Below are 20,367 nucleotides of genomic sequence, written 5' to 3' on the forward strand. Positions count from 1 at the left end.
GTGTTGAACTATAGTTTACCTAGGTATTTTATCTCTAAAAATATGAACCTAAACAACTTTGACGGGTTCATTGACCCTCATATGTAAGAGTGGATGTAGTATTTTAGAGATAGTCATGCAAGACACTAACACTACATATAAAATTCTTCTAACTGTATTTCATGGATTATCCCAAACATGGTATTATAATTTAAAGTCTAGGTTTATTCTAAACTTTAAGGATCTTTATGCAAAGCTCAAAACCCACTTTAACATAAATATCCCAGCACACAACAAGAGGATGAGGTCACCATAATCTACTTGAAGAGATTTAAGATGAAAATGCTTAAGTTGGAAGGCTTGCTTAAGTTTATGGGTTATTAAGGCCTTCATAAGAAGAAAAAAAAAATATAGGGTCTAGGATCTAGCCATATGGAGAGAGTAATCGAAAAAATGTTCTTAAAGGTCAAGTAGGTCATAAAAATATATATTCGAGTAAAAAAAAAGCATGTGTAGTTAATGCATACCTCTTGATCATGTGGACAAGCAGCCCTCAACAAAGAAGATAACAACTCGAAAAGTAAAAAATTAGGTTTATAGAACCTTGACCTAGAGGTAAATCTATACCTAAGAACCACTTGGACTTAGAGATAACCTTGTATCTAAGAACTATAAGTATACAAATGACATCACGAAGCTAGTTAATTTTTGATAAGTTAGTGTACGATTTTTGTTCCCTACTTTAAAAGAAACTAATGTTTATTTTCTAACTTGCTGACCAAATTTATAGCTAAAAAAGCATAATATAGTGTCCTCTAATAAATTCTAATGGACCCTTTTCAAGTTGCAAGCAAAGATATCTAAATTAATAATCAACTAACATAAGTCTAATTCTAATGAGTCAGGTCTCTATGCTAAAATTCCTTAATATAGCCTGAATCTCTAATTTTTTTAATATTTTTTGTAGATTTTCAGACATCTCGTCTGGATGAAATATTGGGCCTACATATATGATTGGAAATATTGAGATGTATAGTTTTCATCCCAACTTGCTGGACTAACGTATCTAGTGCTCCTTGTAAAATTTCAATGTATGGTTTGAAAGACAGGTCTAATATTTAAAACTAATCAACAGACATTTTAAGACCAAATTTGAAACTGACTTTGTTTGTATCATCCTCCTCTTCTTTAGAAAGACTAACCTCAAATGTGTATCGTGGAAAACATCTTTTAAGGTCAATAAATCAGTATCGAGCCAAATAATAGCATCATCATTAAAACTAAGAAGAACCTTGTTAGCAAAGAAGGTCCCCTTGATATACAAGCTCTCATTTTCAACCATCTTTTCCTTCTTCAATTTTAGTTGCTCCTCATATATTTGCTTACGTGTTAAAAATACAAGAGTTATAGGTTTTCTATTCATCTCAAAGAAATACTTATTTTTCATTCCATCATGCATAGCTTTCTTATCATACTACCATAGTCTACTAAGCAACAAATGACTAGCTTGCATTTGCACAACAATCACAAAACACCTCATCACAATATTTACCAATAGCAAAAGCAACCAACTACTTATTAACTTTCACTTCACCACCATCATTTAATCATTGTAATTTATAAGATATGGGATGTTTGGTAATGTGTAAGTTCAACTTTTTACCAATTAAGTACAAGCTACATTAGTGTAATTACCACTATCTATAATTAAGCTACATACCATATTATAAACATGACATCTCTTATGGAATATGCTCTCACTCTGACCTTCTAAATCATCTGCTTTGACATGTGTATTCAATGTTCTCCTCACCACAAATGCCTCTCTCTAAACCGGATATTAAATATAAACATCATTAACATCATCCAATTATGGCATCTTCTTTTCTTCATCCTCGTCATTAGTCTCAACCTCATTATAAGCTTTCATAACCATAACTATTTTTTTTAGACATTATGAAGCAACATGACCAAAACCCGGATAATAAAATCATTTAATGCCATAATTACGAGAAATAGGAGTAACATTGTTACCTTTAACATTAGCTCGAATCATAGCAAGTTTCATCTCATTGAAATACTCATTAACACTCTTTGTACCTTAACTTAAACTCTACAACCTTTAATATAATTCTCTATAATAGTGATTAGGTACAAATCTCTTTCTCGTAAGTAATTTCATCTCATCTCAAGTATCAATTTACCTCTCATGATTCCTCCTACAATTTGTCACTAACTAACTGTAATTCCTTATTATTCACGTATATCATACATTATTTTATTTATAATAATAATAATATTGTCTAATTATTTTCACCTTGATTTATAAAAACCCTTCCTTTAAAATAATTATTTTACCCAATTGGGATGTTTACACGATTTATCACTAGTTACCATTTGGCATACTGATTTTATTACTTTATTTCATCCAAAATTTAAGTTCAATTACTAAGAGTTTTTTTTATCTCAATTTATAACAATTTTCCTTCTTAATTTTTATTTTTTTCAATTGAGAATTTTCCTATTAACATTGGTTTTCTTATTTTTAGACCGGGATTTACAAGTATGATATCAGAATCTTAATAAATAAAAAACGATGAGTTTGAAACTCATAACTTTCATTCTTTATTCTAATTAAAATTATTGAATAACATAAGATAATACGAGCATATGTTAGTTTCAAGTTCAAAAACAATTTCAATTAAAATAATGTGTTAAGAGATAATATAAATTATATGTTAAAGTATTATTTAACAATTTAAACTTTTAGATTGAGTTGATTTTTTAACATCTCCATAATTAAACAAGATTTAAATATAACTTGGGCTCAAAGCATTAAAAAAGTAGCATGACCTTCTAGGTGGCCCAAGTAGCTTTACATCCAACATGCCTAGTTGCTACAAATAAACCATTAGATACCAACCTCATTTTGGACTTGGGATGTCCCTAGAAGGGCATACCGGAATCCAACACCATAACAATCTTTAAACTTCAAGGTATTTTTTTTTTAATTCATTCATACTAGAGAAAAACAAAAACATTCCTTATTCTCTCAACATTTATATTTATCATATTCTTCAATACATGCAACTCAATCTTTAAAAGCTATATTTTATATTCAATTTAATTAACTGAATCATTGAAGAGTTCATGAATCTTCATATAAAACTTGTTTTACAGATGAATCCAGTGCTGCTCTTATTCTTCAATGTTTTAACTTAGTTACCTGTAATGACAGGGGCAAAACTTCAAATGAAATTTGATTCAAGCCTGGTCACAATTCTAATTGGACAAATCCATGTCCGAAGAAATACCAAGAGAGGGACCATATCTCTAAGAGAGGATTATCCCTCAAAGAGTCGATAGAAAAGTAGATGGGTATCCATGGCCACCAGCTCAGCGCATGCTCAAGGACGAGGCATTCTCAATGGCCACCGCCGCGGCCTCCTCCCAATACAAGGTGATAAGCGTTAGATCGAGTGCTAATGTACGGTTTAGGCCCGGTCTGTTTTTAATTATTGAATAAAAAATAGATTGGAGAGGGACAGACGAGAGAAACGCCAACATTCAACAAGTAACCTATTACGGTAGCATCTGAATTTTAGTGATAGATGAAAGGCTGTATCTTTGCTCAAGCAAATAGATTCCTATGGACTTTTAATAACTTTCAGTCTTCGTTCGAGTAATTCAGAAAGAAGGTGAAATTGTTTAAAGTACGTAAATGCGATCGAATTGAGGAGCTTTCACAACACATCAATGGCGGAGAAAAACTCAAAATGCAACTACATTCAACCTCCAAGAGAACATGGCAACCAAGCGCGAGATTAAATGTTCTTGAAAGAAAAGCATCCATTCTTACTGGGCGCAAGGAATTTTAAATGACAAAACCAGATACCATTGAGAATTCAAGAACACAAATTGATATGACAAGCTAAAATAAAACAAGAATAAAAAAAAAGCTTGGTGCGTCCACAATTCATGACCAAAACAAGAATGCCTACAAATCAAGCAAATTAGCAACAAGCACCTTCTCCTGTTAAAAACATATAGAGAAGTTCAACACTAGTTTGCAGTAAAGCACCTTCACTGTTCATCACCAGTTTTAGGTGCTGCTTCTTTGATCTCATCAGCAGCATCATCCTGAATCAGAACAGAATATTCCACTTGTGAATTGGAGTATGGAAACAAATGGAACAAAAAGAATTAAGAACAGAGCCCATTACCTGCATGTCAGATGTCCAAAGAGTAAGATTATCACGAAGAAGTTGCATGATCAAAGTGCTGTCCTTGTATGACTCCTCGCCCAGTGTATCCAGCTCAGCAATTGCCTCATCAAAAGCCTGATAAGTTTAAGGAGAGAAAACTATCAACCTAAGCAAAATATAAATTCGAATATATAGCAAAAAATGGTTTAAAAAATTAGCAGAGCAAAGTCAGTTTCATATAGGTTGAGGTACTTCTTTCAGTTATGGAAAACAGGATAAAATCTCAAGCAACAATAGGCTTAAATCTAACAACCCCAGTTTGAAGCTTGATCACATGCTAATCTGGTCAGGAATGTTGAATTCCATAAGCAAAACCAGCGGTCTTAAAACCCAACATCAAAGTTTCTGTCAAAGATCTCATCAACCACACAGGAAGGTAATGCAACAACATTCACAACTCAATTTTCTAACTTGTTTACATTACGTTGTCTGCCATTGCAACCACCTAGAAGACAGAACAAACGAAAAGATAAAAACTAAAAGGCAAACCTGTTTGGCAAGATTGCAAGCACGATCTGGAGAGTTGAGAATCTCATAGTAAAACACTGAGAAGTTAAGAGCCAATCCGAGACGGATTGGGTGAGTGGGAGCCAGTTCTGCATTTGCGATATCCTGCAATCACAAATCCAAATATTCAAAACAGCATGCTAATCAGAGGAATGCAGAGTAGAATTACAATTGTACAAAATTCACCATGCTGCCATTAACAGATGTTAAATCTATGGACAAAAGATAAAAAGATTATATCAACGTTAAACAAAAAAGGACCAATCAATGCTGTCTAGCTAACAAGTCGACAGCGTAAGAAGTACTCACAGTAAATGTTACACAAAAGAGCAAATTGAATTTAAAAAAAAAAAAGTAATCTATAAATAGATAATAAAAACAAATGGGCATCGAAACTTAACAAATCTAAAATGAAAAGTCGTAAGCGTAAGATCTGAGGAAAAAAATACCTGAGCAGATTTGTAAGCAGTGAGAGTACTCTCAGCAGCCTCTTTCCTTTCAGCACCAGTTTTAAACTCGGCCAAATACCTGTGATAATCCCCCTTCATCTTCAAATAAAACACCTTCGAATCACCAGAAGAAGCCGTTGGAATCAACCTGGTGTCGAGCAACTTCAAGATCCCGTCACAGATCGAAGACAGTTCGGTCTCAATCTTAGCCCTGTAGTCACGGATCACAGACACATGGTCTTCGTTACCACGACTCTCCTCTTTCTGCTCGATCGAGGAAATAATCCTCCAAGAAGCACGTCTAGCTCCGATCACGTTTTTGTAAGCCACAGAGAGGAGGTTTCTCTCTTCTACGGTGAGTTCCTCGTTGTCGATGGAGGCGGAGACTTTCTCCATGTACTCCACCATTTCTTCATACCGCTCGGCTTGCTCGGCGAGTTTCGCCATGTAGACATGTTCCTCGCGAGCTGATGGTGTGGCTGCCATTGTTTTGGTTTTTTTAGAAATTGAGAAGATGGGGAGAGAGAGAGAGAGAACTGTGGTTTTCTGGAAAGAGGAGAAGGGGAGGGGGGGTAGCTTATGTTATGTTATTTGAGAGGGAAAAGGGGGGGGCTATTTTTGGGGTAGTGCGTGCTGTGGCGTTGATTGCGTTGGTGAAGATGGATGGGGGGTTTGGGGGATGGGATGTGGACCGTTGGATCATTAAAGAAGAGGGCTGTTTGGCTGGCCTGGGACACGAGGGATTTTAATAAATACAAGTGGCTTTTAAAGTGTTTTTTTTTCCTTTCTTTCCCTTTTTTTTTTTATAAGGAAACAAACAAAGGATAGGGGACGTTTGAATTTTTAAAAGGAGGAGGAATATGAGGTTCTGATGCTTGTTTGACTATCGAGATGGAGGAATATTGAAGACTTGAGGTGTTGGAATCTTAGTTGGGCTTGGACTGATATTTTAAGCCAATAATTTCAGAAAGCTATAAAATTAGGCGCCGGCAACATTTAAAGCCCACCAAATCTCACGGTTATTGTTTATTTCTCAACCACTTGAAAAAAAAAAAGAAGCTATTGACCTATTAAGATTTTTTTTATGTTATTTTACTATTTCTTGATATATATTTTTAATTATTTTATAATAAATCTTATTCTTAGTTTAGTCGGTTTATAAGTTAAGGATGGTAAATTTTGAATATATATTTTTTTAATTATTTTTTAATAAATTTCAATCATAATTTAATCGATTTATAAATTAAGGATCATAAATTGCTAGGGAATATGTATATTTTTTAAATTTTGACAGATGATCTATTATTTTTTATTTTTTCTAAAATAAATAAGGGGCAAACCTCTTAATGAAAAAAAAAAAAAAAAACAACATGCCTTTTAATAAAGAAAAAATAAAACACGGTCAAGCAAGTGAGCCTAGCATACTATGAACATGTGGCCCATGTGTTGGGTCTAGCCCTTTGCTATGTTTTTTTTATTATTATTATTCCTCAAAGTTATTTTTACATTCCAAAAAAGTTTATCGGATTTACTTATTTTTCTGTTTTGACATGTATATTCAATACTATTATAAATTTTATTTGGATTTTAATAACTTTTTTAATTTTTATGTATTTGATTTAAAAATAATAATATTAATAATAAATTATTTATTAAAGGTCGTTTGAAATCATTTGTTTATTATTTAAAAATATCTAAATAGATTTGAAATGTGAATTCATTTTATGGTTGTTTTAACTTTCAATCACTCAATATATAAACATACTATTCTCATATATTTTTATTAATTTGCTTTAACAATTATTTTTGTTGACTAAGTTATCCAAGATATTCATTAATAGGAAAATTTATCTTTAAAAAAAAGAAATTCAAAATGACTTTATTTACAAGTTTAATGACAATATCAAAGCATTTTCTATGACCTGAAAGTATTTTTACTTTTAAAAAATTTTAGGTCCCCTCACAACATAATGTTAGCATATAAACTAGTCTTGAGATATAAGGAATGAACAAAATGGAGATAAAAATATGTTTGATTTAAGAGACAAAGATAGAGAAATAAAAATAATTTGTCTTTTGAATAATTTTAGAGTAATTTTTTATACTTAAAAAACAAGAAATACAAAAGAGACATGTCTCCAAAGATAATATTTTTTATTTTTTATTCCAAAAATATCTTTGTAAAAACTCTTAATTCTCAAATTGTTCAACAAAAACATGTAAAAATAAAAATAATTATTATCATAATTTTAAAACCCAACTCGAGGGTTCATCTAAGGCAAAACTCGGGTTACTGGTCAAGGTCCAAGTCCCGAGTTGAGCTGACCTGAGTTAGTACAATAATAAAAATTACTATTATAATAGTTTTAAACTTATACGGGAGTCGACCTGGGGTAAGGCCTAGGTTATGAGTGGGGTTGATCGTTGATCCAGGTCAACGTAAGAATAAAAATGATTTTTATTATAATTTTAAAACTTAACTCAAAGATTAATAGGGGTAATGTTTCGGGTCATGGGTTGACCCAACTCAACAAATGGATAAAAGTGATAAAAGTCAACCCGATTTAATAGTCGATTCAATGTAAGGTTCAAGTCAATAGTCAGGAAGGTCAACTTGATTGACCCAAAAAAATTAAAAATAATCAAAGCAACCTTATTTTGACCATTTGTTTTTCAAAAATATCAACGAGTTTTTATCTGTGTTTTTATCACAGATTGACTTGGATTTTTTACGATATCAAGCCAAGTCAATCATTCCTTTTTTTTTTTCTTAAACTTAGACTAGTCTAGGTCTGTCTTGATTTTATAACTATGGTTATTATAATATTATTAATTTCAATACTCAATATAAACTAAAGTAAAAAAAAAAAAGATAATATTTAATTATTTTTTTCAAATATGTAAGTTTGGCAATAATATATATTAAGAGTAAAATAAACGTTTTCATATTTTATTTTGTTTTTATCGACCATAATGAAACAAGATACAAAGACAATTATTTACTTGTATCTCTCCACTAAACATAATTATGTCTCCATTTATTTATTTATTTATTTGTCTTGTCTTCACTATCTCTATTGTTTCTATTTTTATTTTTTATTTTTTTGTTATGGAATAGTTAACTAAACACTATCTAAAAGGAAGAAATATTTTGGTTTAAAAATGTGGAAACTCTCTCTTAATCTTCGAAAATATTAAACTAGGTGGTTTTTAATGTGTATCATCAAGGAAGCAAAAGATATAAAAACGAACAAATATGCTGAGCCTCGTAGATTACCGAGTCTCATTTATCATTATAGCATCTTTCACTGAATTAAGATTTGATCAAATTGGTGAATATTTACCTTTTATTATTTGTGTTTACGAGTGTTTAACATTGCAATTAAAATATTTTGTGGTAATTTGTTTTTTGTGTTTTTTAATTATTTTGATATGCTAATATTAAAAATAAATTTTAAAAAATTAAAAATATTATTTTAATGTATTTCTGAAAAAAAAAAACTTTAAAAAACAATCGCTATCGCAATATTAAACACATATAATCAAAATTGTGCCTCCACCAAATAACTGCTACCTTTTCCAAATGTTGTTTCTAAATTTTTAATTTGTTAGCTTATTTTCAAAATCATTTTGAATCCTAGCATGGTAAGCTTTCCAATTATAGTTTCGAAAATTATATTTTATACACTCAGTCAAAGGTAGCTTCAAATAATAATAGAAAAAAATGCCCAAAGATATTAATAGCTCAGAGTTCCTAGAAACGCAATTCTTCTCTTTTCTCTTTTCGACCAAAATCCCTCACCCCCCACACCCCCCTCTCTCAAATATTTGCAAATCCCCTAACCACACTCCAGCACCCACAGCCTCATCCCATCCCATCCCATCCCCACCCTACCCAGCACAACACAGCACCCACACCAACATGACAAATTGATTAATTAAAGAGCCAAGGTTTTCAAATAGTACGTACCTAACCCTTTTTTCTTCATGATCCAAGTAGCTCTACATGCCTTGTTAATGCTCATTCAGTTTTACATGGTATCACAGCTAGTAACCTAGTTTTCTATCTCTACCTCAATTTTCTACCGATTGTCCAATAACATAGAGCGTGAGCAATTTTCTAAGGGAGGCAAGAACAATGCCTTCGATCCTTTTTTTCTCTACTATTATGATCATCCAGAATTGATGCTTGTTTCCAAGCCTCTCAACAGTGATACTTACTCTACTTGGTGCAAATCTATGACCATCTCCTTAAACACTAAAAATAAGTTAGGATTTATAGATGGTACAATATAGATGTCATCTGTCAAGAGCCAACCAGACGATCATGCTTCATGGAAAAAATGCAATGACATGATTCTATCATGGATTCTCAATTCAATTACACCAGAACTTACTGATAGTGTTATATATTCAACTACAACCTTGGAATTTTAGGAGGACCATCAAGATCGTTTTTCTCATAGCAATGCCCTTCGTAACTTTCAGATTGAGAGGGGCATTGCTTGTACTTTCTAAACTCAAATGACAGTTGCAGCCTACTATACAAAGCTGAAAGGATTGTGGGATGAATTGGGTTCCTATAACATAATTGTTTGCTCTTGTGAGGCAGATCATAAGTGACAATAATTGATGCAATTTCTCATGGGATTAAATGACTCTTACAAGGCAATTCAAGGACAGATCCTATTGCTAAATCCTTTACCTGATGTTCGCCAGGCATATCCCTCCATCGTTCAAAAAGAGAAGCAACACAGCTTAGGTGATACACATGAGACAACAAAAATTACAGCCATGGCAATTCAACGAGATGAACTCACATCTCTGACAGTTCGATCAGGATAAGGTGCTTCCTCTCGCTCCAACTATTTTAACCATAAGTCACTACATGCTTATACTATGATAATGATCATCATGTACGAGATACATGTAGGAAACTGCATGGTTATCTACCAAGCCATCCAAAACATAGAGTTAGTTGTTTCAACGCCAAGGCAATCGTCCTCATTACAATAAGTCTGCCTAACCTTCAGCCAATTACATCAAGAAAGGTCCCACAATGCAAGAGATGTAGTCAGTGATGAATGGATTCTAATTTACAATTTCAACAGATATTGTCTATTATGAACAATAAAGGGATAGATCAAACCTCCAATCCTCAGGCTAATGTTGTTGTTACTTCTCTAGGTTTGTTACAAGCATCATTAAGACTACATCGATTGATTATCGATAGTGGTGCAATTGACCATATCACTTTTTCTCCAAATTTTCTTGTCAATAGTTGTCAGAACTTTATTTTACCACCAATTATTTTTCCAAATGGAGAACATGCTCTAATTGCGTCTAAAGAGACTTTACATTTGAACTCTATTATTTCTCTAAAAAATGTGTTTGGTGTGCCATCTTTTAAGGTGGATTTGATGTCTATAAGTCGAGTTATAAGAGATCTCAAATGTTCAGTAACCTTTTTTCTCTATTGGTGTATTTTACGGGACTTGGCGATGAAGACAATGATTAGTTTGGGTAAACAACGAGGCGGACTTTATTACTTGATTGCATTAACATCAACAACACCAACACAAAAATTCCAACCCTTTGTTGTTGTTGCTACTTGATCGTCTTGTTCTCAAGTCATCTCCTCCATTGAGTTGTGGCATCGCTAATTAGGCCATTTATCTTCCTCTAGATTAAATTTTATGGCAAAAAATTTACTCAATTTCCCTTTCAAATTCAAAGATACTTGTGATATTTGTGCACTTTCAAAATAATATCGACTTCCTTTCTTCGCTAGTTCAATTTCCTTTATTCGACCGTTTAAATTAATTCATTGTGATATTTGGGGCTCTTATAAAATTTCTTCTCTTTCCGGTGCTAAATACTTTTTGACAATTATGGATGATTATTCTAGATTTTCATGGGTTTTCTTTATACATCACAAACATGAAACACAAAATTTACTTACAAATTTTTTTTTCTTTGTCAAAACCCAATTTAATGCATCCATCGCAAATATTCGCATTGATAATGGAGGGGAATTGTTTTCTATGTAGAATGTTTTTCAAGAAAATGACACCACTTATCAAAACTCTTGCATTTATACACCACAACAAAACGGGGTTGTAGAGCGTAAACAACGCCATATCCTTGAGTCCACTCGTGCCCTTCATTTTCAAGCTCATCTCCATTTTCATTTTCAGACATAATGTATTCTTACTGCTGTCTATTTAATTAATCTTTTACCCACACCACTTTTTTATCATCAAACCCCTTTTGAAAAACTTTACGGCAAGGTCTCTATTTACTCCCATCTTAAGGTTTTTGGTTGTCTTGCATATGCTACTGAAGTGCATACCATACATAAATTTGCTCCTAGAGTGAAATGCTGTGTTTTTCTCAATTATCTAGTCGCCCAAAAAGCTTACAATCTCTATAACCTTACCACCCATAAATTTTTCACTTGCCGTGATATTGTTTTCCATGAACACATTTTCCCTTACAATTTACCTCCAACCATTCTTGCACCTCATATACCATCAGCTGTATATAAAGCTCCCACACCCCATCCCTCCTCTTTTCATATCAGATCCTCTTTCTACAGACTTCCCAATCTCTCATTCTACATCTCTCACTCTAGTCCCTCTTATTTTTTTTCCCTTGGTTCCCAGCAATATCACTTAGTCACCATCACATATGCTTCCTATGCAGCCTTTACGTTGTTCCAAGTGACATCTCAACCCTTCCCGAGCTTTACGTGATTATATTTGAAACCAAGTAACGTCTCCCCAGCCATTATTGGCTTCATCGTCTGGTCCCACCATAGGTACAAGGTATCCTCTTTGTAATTTTCTTTCTTACCATCGTTACTCACCACAACATTGCTCTTTTGTTGCCACCATTAGTTAGGACATTGAGCCCCACTCTTATACAGAAGCTGCTTCACTTCTATAATGGCAAGATGCCATGCAATCTAAATTGGCATCATTGGAAGCTAACCACACTTGGTCCCTCACTTCTCTCCTTCCTGGAAAGGCACCAATTGGATGTTGATGGATCTATAAAATCAAGAGTCATTCAGATGGCACCATCAAGCGTTACAAATCTCGGTTGGTGGCTAAGGGTTACACATAGCTGAAAGGTATCGATTTCCATGACACTTTTTCTTCTACTACTAAAATGATTATTATCCATTGTTTGCTGGCTTTGGCAGCAGCACAAAATTGGTCCCTTCACAAGCTAGATGTGCATAATGCTTCCTTCATGGTGATCTTCATGAAGAAATATATGTGTCCACCTTCTGGTCTTCAGCGATAGGGGGAGAGTTTGGTATATCGCCTCAACAAATCGTTGTATAGATTAAAGTAAGCTTCTTGCCAATGGTTTGCCAAATTCTCTTCTACTATTCAAGCTGCCAGATATGTTCAATCTAAAGCATGTTATTCATTGTTCACATGTTGCAATGGCAAATCCTTTACCGCATTGTTGACATATATTGACAACATTCTCATTACAAGTAACGACCTCAAAGCTATATACACTTTTAAGAGATTTCTACATAGTTATTTTTGAATTAAAAATTTGGGTGATTTGAAATAGTTTCTGGGCATTGAGGTCTTTTGATCACAAAAACGTATTTCTATCTCACAACGGAAGTATACTTTGGAAATTTTGAAAGATGGTGGGATTTTAGGTGCTAAACCTGTGAATTTTCCTATGGAGCAAAACACAAAGCTCTTAAATGCAGGTGACTTACTTAAAGATCCATCTCAGTAAAGGTGACTTGTGGGACTCCTAATTTAATTGACCATTACCCGACCGGATATCATGTATTTTATACATGTGCTAAGTCGATTTATGCATGCGCCACACAAACCACACATGGAAGCTACCTTATATGTGTTGCGTTATTTGAAAGGTGCTCTAAGATAGGGTTTGTTTTTCTCCTCTCAAAATGGTTTGTCTTTGCGAGCTTTTTGTGATTCAGATTGGGTTGGTTGCCCAATGACTCGAAGATACACAATGGGTTATTGTGTTTTTTTTTTTTTTTTTTTTTTATCTTTACTTGTTTCTTGGCAAACAAAAAGACAAAAAATAGTATCATTCTCCTCAGCAAAAGCTGAATATAGAGCCTTGATAGGTACATGTTGCAAGTTATCTTGGTTACGTTCATTGTTAAAAGACTTACGGATATTGCATTTGAAACCAATATTGCTACACTATGATAACAAAATAGCTTTACATATAGTAGCTAATCTAGTTTTCCATGAGAGAACCAGACATATAGAAATGAATTGTCACTTTATTTGGGATAAAATACATGATGGTTCAATCATGACTAAATTCGTTGCTTAGGTAAATCAACTTGCGGATGTATTCACTAAACCATTAGGAAAGGATATTTTCTCTACCATGATTCCCAAGTTGGGAGTTCTCGACATTCACTCTCCCACTTGAGGGGGAGCGTTAAGAAATGATCAATAATAGGGCAATGTTTACGTGATGGGTTAGGAAACAAATATGTAAACATGTACTATCAAGTATATGTATTCCTATTGTAATTCATATTCCTAATATAGCTAAGCATAATTATAGGAAAATACTTGTATATAAGCAGGAATAACTCATTCAATGAAAGACAATGTTCTGGCAAATCCTTTCCTTCCCTATTTTACACTACTATTAGTGAAGCTTCTGTTATTACCATGATTGTTGTTTCTACTGCTGCGTATTGTTGTTGATGTTGTTAGTTGTGGTTATGAAGATGTTATTAAAGTTGTGGGTGGTTGGGGTAACAATAAAAGAGATGGGGGATTCTGATTGGATTTGTTTTGAAATTTCTTGGTTATTCGTAGTTTAATTTTTGAATTTTTGTATTGTGTTGTCCAACATTTGGTTTTGTTTATTATGTTGTTAACACAAATAAAATTGAACTCCAGTTTTAATTTAATTTGTTTAGTTTTTTTATTATTATGGATTTGAAAATTAAAAAAATCAAATATATAAAAAAAAAGAACAAAATTTAAAACACTTGCATTTTGATTAAGAAAAAAGGTGACAAGAGGAAGAAGACGATGCAAAAATTATAAGAGCATTTTGGATATTTAACAATTATAATGGTAAATGTAAAGTATTTTAGATTTTTTTTTATTGATAAAGTTTATAAATTTCTGACTTATTACATAAAATGTGATTAGCTATATAAATAATAGGATGTATAATGTAATTTTCAACATTATAATTGCAAAGCATTAATATAAGTTTAATAATAAAATAAACCCTTAAATAATATCTAATGGGTCAGAACAAATTCAAATTAAAAATAATTATTAAAATTAAATATACAAATAAAATAGAATAATAAAAACAAAATCTTCATATTAAAATCCCTCTATACAACTCGAATCTTCAATTTTTGCCAATTCTTAGCAAATTTCAGTTATGACTTCAAACATGTCATTCTCTCTTGTCTAGATGAAGTACTAGGTCTATAATATATAATTGGAAAGCTTGATATGTTTATTTTTCATCCTAACTTGAATCTCAACAAAATTACACTTATAGATCCACATATGTCTAAAAACATTACACAAAGGTCTAGTTTTAGAGATTTGAAAAGATTTTTCTAATAACTTTAAACCTCTAAAATAATATGTTTATGAACTCTATTGGACCTAAAAATCTACCATAATACAATCTCATGTGTTTAGTATCTTCCTATAAGATTTCAGCTCGATCCGATGTATAATTTGAAAGATATGTTTAATCTCATAAAACTAGTCAGTAAACATTTTAAAGCTAAATTCGGACTTGATTTAGTTCATATCAATTTGATCATTAAAATGTAGGATAACTAAGGAAAAAAATTTAAAGATCAATGAATTTTTGTATCAAATTTAATTTTTATCAAGTTCTTAAACACTTTTTTAAAATTAACTTCCTTTTCGCATCCTATAAAGATATATAGTCATGCCTAGTTGGAGTGCTGTCAATAGGTATTTTGAAACACATGCATGAAGTGAAAACGGTAAATTTAAATTTTTTTTGGGAGTCCTAGGGATCTTGATAGAAAGATTTAGAGTTTTTTAGGGTTTATGTGAAGGTTATTAGAAGATCAAATATTCTTTTAGCTTTAAATATTTGCTTCAAGGTTGGGTTGTTGCAAACTATAAGCCTTCTAAATATCTAACCTGTAACGGTAATTCACATAAATCTCCAGTGAGAAATATCCTAAACCTTTTAGGAGAGAGGAACTGTTATACCTTTGAGTGTTAACTCTTTTTTTGTGTTTTAGATGTTTTTATACTATACTTTACTCATAAAAAATAAGAGAAATAACATTCTATTTATAGGGAAACTTAAAAATTCTATAAATGGCAAAGTATCAATTTTCCCCTTAAATAATATCATATATATTATTTTATGCTAATTTTAAATATTTATTTAATCAAGTCTTTACTTTATTTTTTCAGGTCTAGAATTGTAATTCCCTTTATTAATTACATTCCAGTCTTCAATTTCTAAAACTTATTTAAAATCTAGTCACCCTTGATTAATCATCCTATTTTAATTTCTAACCATTAGCCTACAAGAGAACATAACAGATCAGTTTAGCATAACACTCTCATTTTAATGATGTTAAATCTAAGGAATATTTACACACAATTACATAAGCTTTTCCATAGAAATATATGATCTTTCTCTATATAGAATTCTATTACAGGTCAGTTCAATGAACATGTCATCTAACCTATTAACTTTTTTTTTTTTTTGCAAGATTTCAAGGTCCTTCTTCATCCATTTTTTATTTTTCAAAACATAATGTTTTTTGTTATTAACATGTTTTTGAGACTGCTTAATCTTGTTTTTGGTGCATTTGGATTAAAGAGATTTAAGGATCTAAATGAGGAATGAACTAATAAAAAACAAATAATTTTTTTTTTATTTTTTTGCTTCAGTGAGTTGTGCAGGTGTGTATTAAGTTGCACAGGTCTCACCTGCGTAACAAGTCAAATGTTGTTAGTGCATTAATTATTTTTTAAATTATATTAGTTTAGGGAAAAAAAAATTCAACATGTTAATTTAATCTTGCAATGCATCGATGCCTTCTAAATTTTTATTGGGTATCTGTTCATTGAGGAGAAATGGGGAAATCTCAGTCTTGAAAGAAAAAATTAAAAGATAGAAGGTAACGTCTAAGAAAGCTTTATTTGTAGCTATTATAATTGTTAAAACAATATTTAATAATATGTATTATTAATATGATTCCATGTTACATAATATTAAAAAATCTACAAGCTTTTGTTTTTTTCCATAATTTTTCCAAATATTTTTTAATGGCTTTTGAAAAAAAAAGGTAATAGTTTCCGAAGGAGCATACTGTCTTTGAAAGAAAGCCAAATACAAAAAAGCCACTTTGATGTTATAAATGCGTGGACAATTCAATAATTTGGCATTGACGTGATCTTTTTATTTGACAATACTTAGATTATAAATGACAGTTTTTTTATGAAATTATAAAGGACAAGCATAATTAGATTTTAGAGGACAAGGATTTTTCCTGATTATGTATTTGTGATGGCAAGTTATTTGACTAGGGTGTGGGTAAATGTAATCTAATCAATTATTACGGAGTATTACTTGATGCTATGTAAGTTTTGAGGTATATGGACGAGTTCTTTTTTAAGATAAGGTATGAGAAAATTGTTTATCTAATGAGGCTTTTATAATAGATTTCTACAGTCAAGGTCTTGTTGTGTAAGGTGACAAGTTTCGTGGGTTAATCTAATTTGACTTAGGATAAATTTTTTATTTTCTAACTTATCTGTCATTGTTGCCTATTTTTTATTATACCATTGAATTAAATGATGTTATTGAATTCAATAAAGTTAATAGCTTGATTATCAAATTTCTTGTCTTTAAAATCATTGTTGTTATCTATGCATTTTTTTTTACATTGAAAAATAATTTGGTCCCGCATTGTGTCGGCGACCAATCTAGTAAAAGCATGTTCGAGAGTGTGGTAGAAATTTTTTTTTTAGTGTTTTTAACTAGAAAATGCTTTAAAATGATTTTTTTGTTTTTTTAAATTTATTTTTAATATTAACATGTTAAAATAATTTAAAACTAACAAAATTTTAAAATACAATCGAATTACAATGCAAATACATCTCACAACTAAAGCTAAAGTGTTGACTGCACTAAGAGACAGGGAAAAGAGTTGACACATGGAAAGAATGGTAAGGTATGGATATAGCTTTGGTTTTAGTTTACTTTGAGTTTTGAGAAGAAACCACAACAAAAGTGAGTGGCAAACTGAGAGACATGCTGTGCGGATGTGGTCTCGGTGGAAGAGCTGCAGAAATTATGTTTCGCGAGGAGAAAAGGCTTGCCTAAAAACCATGGACCCACCATCTTTTTAAAACATCTGAAAAAACATTTGGACGATAAGATTCGCTTGCAAACAAAAAACTAGTGGCCCACATGCCTTTTGTTTTGGTTGAAGATTTCAAACTTTAGAATGGCTTGGCGCAATGAAAGGTCAAGTCCTTTATGTTAAGGTAGGGCACGTTTGGTACAGTGAAAAGGGACCCACCTCGAAGTAGCTTAAAAGTATAACATTTTATCTATAATTAGTGAAGAATTGAAGGTAAAACCTAACCCTACCCATTCATCCAATAAGATAAAAGTAAAGAAGAAGATTGGTTCATATGTGTTTAAGTGCGTTGTTAATTATTTAACCCTTTACTCTTCATTTTGATGATCATTTAATGTCAAGAAAAGCTTATCATGAACTCAAATTTTATTGTTATATATATAACAATAAAATAGTTTTGACTAAGATATATATGTATATATCAAGATGAGTATGGAATTATTATAGAGAAATAGTTTGACTAAGATACAAACTAAAAGCCTTTTTATGAATCAGGAGGGATGACGGGAATCAAATCTTCTTTTGGAGGAGGCTGAAACACAGGGGGAGTAGGTAGGTGTCTTATTCCTTTGATTCTATCTTTTGTTAAATTACTCATATTGTTTAGATATTATTTACTGCATAGAATGATATTGTTGAATTGATTTTCATAATAAAAAACATAGAATGTTTGATAATGTGGGAAATGAAGATTTTGATTGGATGATTCAAGGTTGTGTTTAGATTAGTAAATGTTAATGGCATCCATTTTGGATAGTTGACATTATATTAGATTGATGAATGTTAATGGTATCCATTTCAAATAGTCAAGATTGTGTTAGATTAACAAATGCTAATGGCATCCATCTCGAATAGCCGAGATTGTGTTAGATTGATGAATGCCAATGATATCCATTTTGAATAGCTAGGATTGTGTTAGATTGATGAATGTCAATGGTATCCATTTTGGATAATCGAGATAGTATTAGATTGATGAATGCCAATGGTATCTATTTCAAGTAGCCAAGATTGTGTTGGATTAGTGAATGCCAATAATATCCATTTTAGATGGTCAATATTGTATTAGATTAGCAAATGCTAATGATATTCATTTAAGATGGTTGTGATTGTGTTTGATTAGCTATTTTGGAACACTTTAGAATGGTGAACATTACTATTTCTCAAATTGAATAGTTGAAAAAGACAAATGAAGTAGTGAAAAATTTAAGAAAATTATGTTAAAGGAATTTGGCAAGATTAAGGAAATTTTACATGTATTTGGTGCCAAAACTAGCATGATCAATTAGAGAAAGATAATGGGAGTGAAAATAATTTTGTTATGTCAAAATTGTGTTAAATTAATGTAGTATACATCTTGTATTCTACTTAATGTATTGAATATATTCGTTGCATAAGATATGATAAAAATTAAAATAAATAATAAATGCATGTACATGACATGTTTATGCTTATGGATTTAAATTAATTAGTCATGTGATACACATCCGAATGAGTCATGATGTTGATTTAAATTGAATACAAAAAGGTTAGGATACTTTTAAATGAGTTATTAGCATTAAATATTTTAATTAATTAATCTTATTATCATCATCTAAATCTGATTTATTTTATAAAGGGTCCTTCCTATGCATAGGACGCTTCATAGAGTATTAGTGTAGTGTATATTTTGAAATGTAAAAACACTAATGTAATAATAGAATTGTAATTTTCTATTACCCGAGCTGATGATGTAATGTAGCGATAAATTAGGACTATGATCTTAATTATTACCTGTAAATTGATTTAATTGTGTACGAACTTATCCTATGATCTTAACGTGTATTTAATTAATGATGCACTCAATTTCTGGATTTCATGTAAATGAAAACACCATGTGTTGTCTTCAATTTTGATTGATTGCCAATTTTATTTCCTTACTATATATGTTATGTATTTTGTGTCTATTAAATTTGAATCATGATGAAATATCCTTGAAAGATTTTTTTTTTAATTAATATAAATGTTTAAACTAATTTACATGTATCTTAATTAATTTTATAAATTTTAAAATTAATAATTATATAAGTTTAATTATTGTATTAACAACAAATATCCTAAAAAGATTGAATGAGGTTGATGTTGAATTTCATGTTAACGGTCATTGAAAGGAGAGCATATATTCTGACTTGATGGTTTCCTTTACAATTAATTTGGGATGGAAATCAAGTGTTGGCCGACACTGGGGTAACATCGCAAAATAAGAGGAAACTTTGTTCAAATTTTTCTAAAAAAATTCTTGAGTGTTTACACGAGTTTTTCTTGAAATGTCATTGAAATAGAGTGAAAAATTGTGAACTGTTACGGTTTGGAATTAATTTTCAATTATAATTGAATTCAATTATAATATGTAATTTGAATTCAATTAATAAATAAATTAACCCATATATTTGGAAGAGATAGGTATTTTAGAAAAAACTAGTTTTAATATTAAATTTTTTCTTTTTGAAATTGTAAATCAATGGTGTTGATTTCTAATTTACTTTTGTGCTATTTTTAAATATTAAATTTCATTTGAAATTTAATTAGTTCTGAAATATAATATTTTATTAAAAGCTATGAATTGAATTGAATTAGATGTTAGAAAAACGTTTTTTAATAATTAATACTTTGGTGGCAATAACTTGTAAGCCATGGACAGGGCTGCCTAACCCTCTCTAAACTATTTTCAAACGTTATGTTGTGATTTTTTAAGTTGTTG

General features: G+C 31.2%; 1 protein-coding gene across 2 annotated transcripts; it reads right to left on the reverse strand.

The window, feature by feature from the left end:
- Positions 1-3,851: 3,851 nt before the first annotated feature.
- On the reverse strand, positions 3,852-5,804 carry LOC118050460 (14-3-3-like protein). 2 transcript variants are annotated; one of them, XM_035060808.2, is made up of 4 exons: positions 5,201-5,801; positions 4,734-4,856; positions 4,203-4,319; positions 3,852-4,119 (listed from the first exon to the last, which is right to left on the reverse strand). In XM_035060808.2, exons 1-4 carry the CDS (start codon positions 5,684-5,686, stop codon positions 4,063-4,065), a joined length of 783 nt encoding a protein of 260 aa, XP_034916699.1. In that variant the 5' UTR covers positions 5,687-5,801; the 3' UTR covers positions 3,852-4,062. The 2 variants fall into 2 exon arrangements, with proteins under 2 accessions (XP_034916699.1, XP_034916698.1); XM_035060807.2 differs by lacking the exon at positions 3,852-4,119 and having other exon boundaries at positions 4,125-4,319; positions 5,201-5,804.
- Positions 5,805-20,367: the final 14,563 nt, after the last annotated feature.

Source organism: Populus alba, chromosome 5 (genome assembly GCF_005239225.2).
Source record: "Populus alba chromosome 5, ASM523922v2, whole genome shotgun sequence".
NCBI lineage: Eukaryota > Viridiplantae > Streptophyta > Magnoliopsida > Malpighiales > Salicaceae > Populus > Populus alba.

Coding starts and splice junctions, on each gene's coding strand:
- LOC118050460 (XM_035060807.2), bottom strand. CDS start 5,686: ATGGCAGCCACACCATCAGCTCGCGAGGAACATGTCTACATGGCGAAA. Junction 4,857..5,200: donor CTGCTTACAAATCTGCTCAG/GTATTTTTTTCC, acceptor TTGTGATTGCAG/GATATCGCAAATGCAGAACT. Junction 4,320..4,733: donor CTTGCAATCTTGCCAAACAG/GTTTGCCTTTTA, acceptor TAAACTTATCAG/GCTTTTGATGAGGCAATTGC.